Below are 10,860 nucleotides of genomic sequence, written 5' to 3' on the forward strand. Positions count from 1 at the left end.
GTTGAATAATCAACTGTTTTATATGTATGCACTTATGTCCGATATTTCTTTAAAGTCTAGGATCGGAAAAAAATGAGGTTGTCTTCGGAAAGAGCTGGCTTTACAAAAAAGCTTTTTTATATGTGTAGTTTTAGCCACTTTCCACAATGGGATTTGACAAGGCTTTTGAGATCGAGACACATTGTGTCACATAAATGGTCTGAGATACAGGGATCGAGGGGGTTATGTGTGTGTGTGTGGGGGGTTATGGATAAGGTAAAAAAAAAATGTTTTTTAAATAAATGTGTGCCTAGCACTACGGTTGAACTCTTGACCCACAGAGCCAGAGCTCGCGCCTTACACCCATCCACCATCCCAGTTCACAATGGCCTAGCAAATCCCAAGCCCACTTAACGGTAATAGTGCTCACAGTTGCTCCGAGAAGCTGGTTTTGATGTCATCTCCCGACATCCTGCTTACCTTGACCAATGTCAAATTTTGCAGTGGATCTTGAGCAACCTGGCTGCTATCACACAAACTCACACAAACACACACATACAGATGCACAAACGCCAGGCCTTTGTTCAAATACTACTTCAAATTACTTTCACATACATTTCGAAGTATGTGAAAAGACTAGTTGAATGTTGGAATGTAATTGGAAATACACTTGGGAAGTATTGGTATTTGACTAACTGAAATACACTGACTCAAATACATTCCCATGCATTTTACCCAGGTATTTGAAAATAGTTTTTGAAATAAGTATTTTAAAATGTTTTCCAATAACTGACTATAGGAAATTATTTGAAAAGCGATGGGACAAGACTGTAACTACCAATTGGATATCACAAATTAAAAAAATGTACAAAAAATTAAATAGTTGATTCACGCCACATTATTAGAAAATAATAAAATACTCAGAAAAATATACATTTACAGTGCCTTCAGGAAGTATGACTTTTTCCACGTTTTGTTGTGTTACAGCCTGGATTTAAAATTGATTAAATAACCTTTTTTTTCACTGGCCGACAAACAATACCTCATAATATCAAAGTTCAAATATATTTGTTGATTTGTTTTTGCAAAGTAATTAAAAATGTAAAGCCGAAATGTCTTGAGTCAATAAGTATTCAACCTCATTTGTTATGGTAAGCCTAAATAAGTTCAGGAGTAAAAATGTGCTTAACAAGTCACATAATAAGTTACATGGACTCACTCTGTGTGCAATAATAGTGTTTAACATGATTTTGAAACGACTACCTCATCTCTGTACCACACACATACAATTATCTGCAAGGTGCCACAGTCGAGCAGTGCATTTCAAACACAGATTCAACCACAAAGACCAGGGAGGTTTTCCAATGCCTCGTAAATAAGGGAACCTATTGGTAGATGGGTAAAAAAAAGCAGACATTGAATATCCTTTTGAACATGGTGAAGTTATTAATTACACTTTGGATGGTGTAGCAATACAACCACTCACTACAAAGATATAAGCGTCTTTCCTAACTCACTTACCGGAAAGGAAGGAAACCGCTCAGGGATTTCACTATGAGGCCAATGGTGACTTTAAAACAGTTACATAGTTCAATGGCTGTGATAGGAGAAAACTGAGGATTTTAGTAACTACAACTTTGAAGTTACTCCGGCATATTAACCTAATTGACAGAGTGAAAATATCCAAATTAACACATTACTGAGTACAACTTTCCATATTTTCAAACATATTTTATTTAACTAGGCAAGTCAGTTTAGAACAAATGCTTAATTTACAATGACAGCGTAGCCCGGCCAAACCCTCCCCTAACCCGGACGACGCTGGGCCAATTGTGCACCGCCCTATGGGACTCCTGATCACAGCCGGTTGTGATACAGCCCGGGATCGAACCAGGGCCTGCAGTGACACCTCTAGCACTCTAGCACTCTTAGAGACTTACCCAGAAAGACTCACAGCTGTAATCACTGCCAATGGTTCTTCTAAAAAAGTTTTGACTCAGGGATGTGAAATCTTATTTAAATTAGATATTTTAGTATTTAATTTTCATTGATTTTGTTAATCTCTCTCAGAAATTACGAATATGGCAGAAGTCATGGAAAAATTGGTATAACTGCAGGAAATTAGCTGTAAAACGGCAACATTTTCTCTTCATCCATGGCGAAATGTGTACCACTGCAGGAAATAAGCTTTAAAACTGCAATTGTATCTCTCAACCCCATGGCAAAATGTGTGTAATTGCTGGAAATTTGTGATTAAACTGCCAAATTAATCTCACCTCATGGCAAAATGAGTGGAACAGCATGAAATTTGCATTAAAACTGAAACATTTTCTCTGTGCACCATGGCAAAATGTGTAGAACTTTAAAGCTACTGTACACATGTTTCTCTCCTCCACTAAGAGGAGGTTCACTAAAATATTTTGCCCGTGAGGTGGGTGAGGGGGCCCAACTAAATATTACTTAGGGCCCCGAAAATGCTAGAAACGGCCTAGTGTGTGTGTGTGCGTGTGAGTGTGTGGGTGTGCATGTGAGAATGTACGTATGTGTAATATAGTGTATGTGTGTGTGTGCGTAGAGTAGGTGAGGTCTCTCTATGGGGTCACAGACGAGAGAAAAGCCCTGGTGAGACCCAACTACTGAGACATAGTACAGAAGGGTGTACTTTACGGAGTTAGTGAGCGAGTATATTGACATAGGGGACAGATAGTGTCTGTTTTGTCTACTTTTTGACTTGAACACAAGGGCTGTCCAAGAGGTCTCTTCTCTGTCTGCATTCCTGGCAGGGAGTGGGGGAGGGGTGAAATAAGAATGGAGGAGGGTGCAGTTTTTTCCCCCCCTTAACCCCACTGTCTCTACTCTGACCTTTTAACTCTAAACTGGGGGCAGCCATAGCCCCCCCAAAAAAAATTCTCTACTCTCCCCATCGCCCTCTCTCACCCTGCCCCACAGATGCCTAGTCTCAACTTTTACACCTTGCTTTCCTGGGCTCCTTGTCTATCTATAGACTTTAAACCTCTTTGGGCTCAGCAAACAACCCTGGCCAGGACAAGGCCAACAATTACACCAGTCACGCCATACACATAGAGAGAGAAGGGGGAAGAGAGGGAGGGGTAAAGAGGTTGCGAGTAAAAGAAAGGAAAAGGAAATGAGAGGTGGATTGCAAAAAGAGCCGCAGATAGGGGGAGAGAGGGTACGAGAGAGCGAGAGCTATAGGAAGAGAGCTAGAGAGTTGGATTTATGATGTCACATAAGGATGGCCAGTCAAGGCCAGGGACACTGATAAAGAGGTGAACTTTGAACTTTCTCTCCATGGCCTGGCAAATCATGGTCACGGCAAAGAACATAAGCAAAAGAGTTGACAAAAGCTGAACATGTATGCTTCACGTGTGTGTGTGTGTGTGTGTGTGTGTGTGTGTGTGTGTGTGTGTGTGTGTGTGTGTGTGTGTGTGTGTGTGTGTGTGTGTGTGTGTGTGTGTGTGTGTGTGTGTGTGTGTGTGTCACATTGTCTATGAATTCTAAGCCTCCCTCTCAGTTGGGTCTGTGTGAGATAGTGGAGGCTATGATTTGCCCCGATGGTCTTTTTATGAGATAGACATTATTAAATAGTTATTAAATGTTCAGTAAGGATGAAGCACAATAGCAAATTAATATCCACAATAGCTATCTTGGGATCAATCTGTCTGATTAAGAAAGAATGCCAAAATGACCATTTTGTGGATGTTCCAATAAAGCACTGATCTAGGATCTGTTTACCCTTTCCCAATCCTAGCCTTCACCATAGCAAGGAAAAGCCATACACATTGACCATGATTGACCTTAGAACAGCAGTTAGATTTCACCTCGTACTAAGCTTTATGTATCTGCCGTGTGTCCATTATTCAGTGTTTGTGTAGAGTAATTGTCAGTGAGTGGCTATTAAGTAGCATTTACTTTGTGTCTATCCCCACTATACCAGAGTGGTCAGACTCGTGTAGGCTGCTGTACAGGGTAGATACATTTACAGACGCCAAGCACGGTAATGTGCAATATAGCCACAGGCATGCACGCACTCATGCACACAAGCACGCACGCACGCGAACACACATACACTTTGGCCAAGATCCATTCAGCAACGCTCCCAGGCCAAATAACAAAACCACCTGTGAAAACACGCTTTCTTCAGTCTTTGGAGAATCTTCAACTGTAAAACACTGGCGGGAGAAAAATCCATGGGCGTTTATAGGGACTGCGGGTCATGCTTGTATAGATTTTATAACAGTGAGTCAGTGACAAATGCATTATGATTTTCACATAAACCAGTTTCGGGAGCCCCAGTAAAGCTGAAAAGGCCTAAATGCTTCCTGAGTTTATAACACAATTAATTTATCATAGAGAGAGAGAGAGAGAGAGAGAGAAGAAATGCGGCTGATTTGTTTTATTTGCCTGGCTGGCTCTGCCGGAGGCCAGTCGCATTGTTCAACAAGGAGAAAATAGGTGCCTGCTGCTGCTACGGCTCCAGATGTGGGGAATACAAAAATGTGCAGTGAAAAAGGTGCTGTAATGCTACATGGCTCAGGTGTCACTCACAGGCTCACACAAAACAGGGCCTCAAAACAAGTGGCTGTGGTTTGTGAAGAACAAAACACACACTTGTCATTCTTATGAAGAATGAAACACACTTCTCATTCTTATGAAGAACAAAACACACACTTGTCATTCTTGTGAAGATGGCTTTTTCTAATACACTAAGTGAGCGTTATTGGATGAACACAGCTGCCAGGTGTCTCTCCTACAAGGGGGATCTAATGTTTGAGTTCAAATGGGTGACATTTGGTGGAGGTTATTATGATGGATGGGTTTTGACAGATTAATACTTTTGAATAAATCTGAGTAAACAGAGAGAGGTAATGATATTTAAGTAAACGTGGGCGAGCTAAAACAAAGAACGGGTGGGTGGTGGTAGTGGTGTTGGGGGTGGCAGCAGCAAGTAGTTAAACAAAAGGGAAGGATGGGGGGGACACTATCAGCACTCTAAGACGCTTGCGCCACACTGAGGTATGTGCTCAGAGATAGCGTGCAAACTGTCAACAGCCACGCCACTAAAGCTGCTTTACATATGAACACACACACACGCATGGACGCACACACACAAACAACATATTTATACTTTCGTTTTTTTATTTTTATTAATTGTTTTTCAATAAAGGGACAAAATGGGTGTGTGAACAGGATAATGCAGACAACTGCCAGAAAACAAAGACAGTGGTTTCCCCAATACAACTGAACAGAGATCAGAAACAAATACAAAAAAAGAGCTAAGTTTGTCCAATGACCTTCGGCCAATCTTTAAAAAATAAAGAAATAATATTATAACAAAAAATTAACAAAAAAAGATCCCTTCCATGTCTCTATTTTAAACAGAGCATATAGGTAATAATAAATAGCAACTCCCATAGTAAAAGATAAAGTTCAAGTTCAAGTTACAACAAACAGCTCTCAGAACAAGAATAGAAAAGGCTGATAACAAAATATTCCGCATTGCCATTTACAAAAAAGGCTCAACTCAAGCAGGCTTCTCCGCGTCTCCAATTAATTTTCATTTTTAAATATGCTTTGCATATGAAAGTATACCCAATCTAAATATAAAGCACCATTTAGTATTTGGCAATGAAAAATAAAACTGCAAAACATATATATTTTTTTAAATTCATTTATTCTGACGCTTTTTTAAATCGATGTACTGCATATGAAGTAATTGTTTTTTTTTCTTAAGATGTTGGAATGTAGTCAGGTAGGATAGGTGGGAAAGACAGAAGCACACAACATAACAGCCCGACGTCAGCTTGCATTACTGCATACAGAATGGCAGCAGGGGGAGGAGGTCCAAACCAAACTAAAAAAGATATGTACAACCTGTGAGCAGGAACCAGCGCAGCGTGGCAGCCATTTTATGGCCCACTGCGCTCAATGTCGCATACTTATTTTTTTTATTGGGTTTTATTTAATTTTTTGAACATACAAATAATTTGCACTATATTATCCTGCCAAATTAAAAAAATAAACCGTGGCAGCTTGTTTTGTTTTTTTACTACCAAAAAAGGTACGTAAATACCTGTAGAGAGAACAAGCAACAGTTAAAAATACGAGCCTCAATATAAATACTATAGTGCCTACTCTAAGTGAACATTGAATTCAAATACCATTCTAGAAATACAGAAAAAGAAGACCATAAGTGTGTTTAAGCATTGGAATTGACATGAGTGTGCATCTTCCTATATTTAAGTTCTCTATTATATATTCATATATCATCTTAAACCTTTCCCCAATGCAAATTTTATTCAACCTGAAGAGCCGCGAAGAGCCAAGGCAAAATAAAAAGTCACAGTTTTTATTCTCCATTTTATATATACTGTGATCGAGTCTTGAAAACCACCAAGACAGAGAGGAAAAGAGAAACAACAACAAACTTAAATACAGTTTCCCCTAAAGATAATGAAGTGCTATTTAAAAAAGAAAAAAAAAAACATTGTAATATTTATACAAAAAAAGAAGGAGATTTGTACAAAAAAAAAATCTTGCAGTGTGAGCAGCAAGTTTGTCATCTAGCTGAGGGAGCTTTTACCCAGTCACAGCACTGAGTGCTTTGCTGGCGTTTCCTGGGGTTAAACAACAAAGGTCAGAGGTGGTCAAAGGTGAAGGATGAGGGTCAAGGATGGAGTGGCTGGCAACAGATTCTGTATTCATCACTATGTAAAACAATGGAACCCCTAGCCATCAGTCAGCATTTTAGCAAGTTTTCCCTTAAGCGTATACCTGTAAACTGGGAAAATTGAACAGTGCACTTCTTTTTTGTCCTATAAATGACAGTCTAACTTTAGACTTGACCGCTATACAGACGTTGTACCAACGTTAGACAATGTTAGAGTATCTGTACAGACTCTGAGGCAGCGTGACAAGTGCTATTTCACCATCAAACGGGGTGGATGTCTGCAACTCAACAAGGAAAAAACTCTCCTTTCACGTCAACACAAACAGCAAACAGTACAAAACAGAAAGAAAACAAAAGTACCTCTGCCCTCTATTACAAACCTATGTATGATTATTTTGTCTAATCTCCACTCTTTCTTTTCAAGAGCCCTGGCATAAGTACAATGGCCTTTCTTAAATAATCTTTTTCTTCCTTTCAAGTTTAGGCAATTCATAGTTAATCATCACTGATGGATAGAAGGTTTAAATGTATCGTAAAAAAAGAAATCCCCCCCAAAGCACTCCATTCTGTTAGCTTCTAATTCTGTGTAACTTTTTTGACTAGCTTGTATTCATTCGAATGCCCTCATATTGTACGGTGTGCTGGGAGATTACACTCGGAAATATCCAAGCAGCATCATAAGTTTGTGCTACTGTAGATACATGTCAACGCTCAATGTCTTCACAAAATATTAAAAGTCCCACGAATTTAGGATTGTACATTACAGAGTACCTTTGTGTTCAGTACCTCCGCACCAGAAATAAAATATACAAACAATTCAGTTATACACAATACTGCCTGTACCGTGGCTGCTGAAAATGTAAAGACACTATAATACATGTAATAGGTAGCTAAATGATGATTAACCAGAATTCTCCAAAGTTTCTGTATTAGTATTATCAGTTAATCTTGTAAGTCACAGTCGACTTTAGCAGTCAGGTACTTGATGCAAGAACCTTTACTCTGGGTGGATTCAACCCTTGTCCAGTATACAGCCGTGACCCCAAGCTTATAGCAGATAGGAAGATTATTAACCAATGCAGTTTCAAGATATTTAAAGGCACACTTTTTTTGTTTGTTTTACCAAATGATAGTACAAATTCAAATCTTAACACAACCTCATCTTTTTGAAGAAATCTAAAGGCTGTCACTGCTTTGTGTTAAGTAATCAAGCCAATTCATAGATTATGTTTTAACCCCATAGGGACAGAACATCTTTTAGAAAGATGAAGGTTAAGTGCGATTCCCAGGTCGTCCAGAGAGGGTTAAGCTGAAGACTGTTCATCCTCCATGTTACAACACAAAACTGTACATGATATGTGTTACAGAATGTATGCAGCATGGTCGTTTCTTTCTTGTCTTTTCTTTTTTTTAAAATAAAAAACCCGAACAAGAAAACAGCAACACATTTTACTCAACAACTAACCAACCAGGGACATATTCTTTTTTTTTAATTAGCCAAAACATACCATGCATGCTGTCTAATTATAAAAATAAAAAAAATGCAGAAAAAAAAACAGTACACAACATGTAAATTATTGCACAAGAGAAAGGCTTGAAGTTTTGCGTCAATGCAATAGTATTGCCCCGATACAGATCATGCATTCAACGAGTAATGGAAACGGGGTGTGCTGGTGCAGAGCACGTTGTCCATCGGACTGGCAAAGGAAGAGGGGAGAATCTACAGGGGGCTGGGAGAGGGAAGGGGGGGGCTTATGACAGGGGAAACTCCCACTACTCCGACTTAATTTCGGCACTCAAGGGGCGGTCACTGTGCCATTTTTTCATGTGTTTCTCCAAGGTACTGTACACGCTGAAGGGCATCTGGCAAATCTCACACTTGTACACGTCCTTGCCGATCTGCCCATGTGTCTTCATGTGGCGTGTGAGCTTGCTGCTCTGGGCGCAGGCGTAGTTGCACAGCTCACACTTGTAGGGCCTCTCGCCCGTGTGGCTGCGCCGGTGCACCGTCAGGTTGCTACAGTTCTTGAAAATCTTGCCACAGTACTCACAGGTGTCGGTGCGCCTGCTGCCGTCCTTGGAGCCAGGACGAGTCAGCGGAGCCCCCAGGTGGGGAGTGCTCCCCCCGCTCCCCGTCCCACTGCGGCCCGACACCCCCCCATCCAGCTCCCCAGGAGGGGTGGAGAAGCGCAGGCTGCCGTTCTCAGACGAGTGCTCCGATGGAGAAGAGGCAAAGGGCGATTGTCTGGAGTCCCCTCCGAAGTTCAGAAAGGGGTCCTTGAGTTGTCGGGAGGCGGCATAGCCGGCCAGCCACTGGGAGTAGACATTCTCTGTGTTGGGGATGGTGGGGGTAGGCAGGTCAAACTCCTTCTCCAGCTTAATGCGTTTGGAGAAGGGGCTGAGGGGGCTAGGGCTACCCAGGAGCAGCTTCTTGGAGAGGCCCACCGAGGCTGCTTCGCTGGGGGACGTGCCGCGCCCGTTTATGGCCACGGCCGAGATGCAGCCCCCCTCTCCACGGTCCGACTCCAGCGCTGAGTCCTCGTCACACAGCTGGCGTTGTGTGTGCTCACGGTTGTGGTGGTGTATGTGGTTTTCTTGGTCCAGCGCGCTGCGCTTGTGTGCGTGAAAGGCTTCGCTGAAGTGCTGCATGCTGGCCGCCAACCCCATGCCCTGCATCACCTCAGGCAGTGAGCGAGGGATGGAACCCTCCTCTCCTCCTACCAGGCGAACCCCAACTCCCCCGACCCCAATGCTGCCGTTGTTCTCATGGTGCCGCGCTGCCTCCAAACTCAAGCTGAAGTGGTAACTGTTGTTGTTCCTCCTAGCTCCATCCACCTTCTCTTCTTCTTCCTCCTCCCCCTCCTCTTCCTCCTCTTCACCCTCCTCTTCCTCCTCCTCTTCCTCTTCTTCTTCCTCTTCTTCCTCCTCCTCCTCCCCATTCTCCCGGCGCAGGCGGTTGTTCTCACTCTTAAGCTTGGCCACCACCGACTTGAGGGCGCTGCTGGCGCTGCCCATTCGCTCGCTGGTGCCCGGCTCGGGTGAGGAGGCTGCAGAGAGCCCATCTTCTGACTTTTCGGCGTTGGGCGAGCCCGACTTGTGCATGTGCGTCTTCATGTGGCGCTTGAGCTTGCTGGCCTGGGTGCAGGCGTGGTCACACAGATGACACTTATAGGGCTTCTCGCCCGTGTGGCTGCGTCGGTGCACAATGAGATTACTCTGGAACTTGAAGCTCTTGCCGCAGAACTCGCAGGACTTGGTCTTCAGAGGAGTGGAGGGCTGGGGGCCTGAGGATGGCAGTGGGGTGGTGGGGGTGGTATGGGAACCCGAGGGGGACTGCATGGAGGGAGGCAGTGCAGGGGGGGTGGACAGGTAGGGAGGCTTTCCCCCACTGCCACCCCCTCCACCTCCTCCTCCACCGGGCTGGAATGGTTGGAGCAGCCGTTGCATATGGCTGGGCTGGTTGGGAGAGTGGGGGGGAGTGGACCCTGAGGTGTTGCCCGCCAGCTCCCTCAGCCGGCGAGAGAAGTCCATGGCCGATGGAGGGTCCAGGGGCATGGGAGTGTTGAGGCGCAGCACCCTGTCGAAGGCACTCGGATGGTGGGCTGCCAGCACCAGCTCCTCTGGATTCCGGTGGTGGGGGTCCAGGTGGTGGCGTGGAGGGGGACTGAAGAGCGGCGGCGTCGGGGGAAAACGCTGGTGCCCACCCCCTCCGTCCCGGCCCCCCGAGCCTGATCCTGGGATGCGGAGGAGGCTGAAGGGGCTGGCCTCGGGCAGGTGGAGACCGTGGAGAGGGGGCTGCGAGGGGCAGTCTGCGCCACCACCCAGGGAGGAAGGTCTGCCCATGCGGGGGGTGAGGGGGCTGCCATGCCCGTGCTCGCTCTCCAGGTAGATGCGGAAGCCATGGGTAATCTGGGCGTGCTGGAGCAGGAACCAGGCACTGCCGTAGGCCTGTTTACAGGTGGTGCAGGTGTAGGTACTCGGCTCTTCCTTACCTGCAGGGGGACAAAGAGGAAGAGGGGACACAGAGTCAGACTCATGTTCACAACAACAATCAATTAATTATTAATGAATACACATTATTGATCCCAAAGGAAATTTGTTAAAGAGTTTAGCTCAATTCAGCTGTGCTTCATTTGAATGCATTTAATCCTTCACTGTTTTATGGGTTTATCATATTATCATATTTTTAGAAA

At 44.0% G+C, this 10,860-nt stretch overlaps 1 protein-coding gene across 1 annotated transcript in view; it reads right to left on the reverse strand.

Annotated features, from left to right (window-relative positions):
- Positions 1-5,118: 5,118 nt before the first annotated feature.
- Positions 5,119-10,860, reverse strand: part of LOC106607083 (B-cell lymphoma/leukemia 11A-like) — a 49,601-nt gene continuing 43,859 nt past the window's right edge. Inside the window, exon 3 of the mRNA XM_014203678.2 lies at positions 5,119-10,659. Coding sequence (XP_014059153.1) covers positions 8,441-10,659 — 2,219 coding nt within the window. The 3' untranslated portion in view covers positions 5,119-8,440. The remainder of the gene's footprint in view (positions 10,660-10,860) is intronic.

Source organism: Salmo salar, chromosome ssa01 (genome assembly GCF_905237065.1).
Source record: "Salmo salar chromosome ssa01, Ssal_v3.1, whole genome shotgun sequence".
NCBI classification, from domain to species: domain Eukaryota; kingdom Metazoa; phylum Chordata; class Actinopteri; order Salmoniformes; family Salmonidae; genus Salmo; species Salmo salar.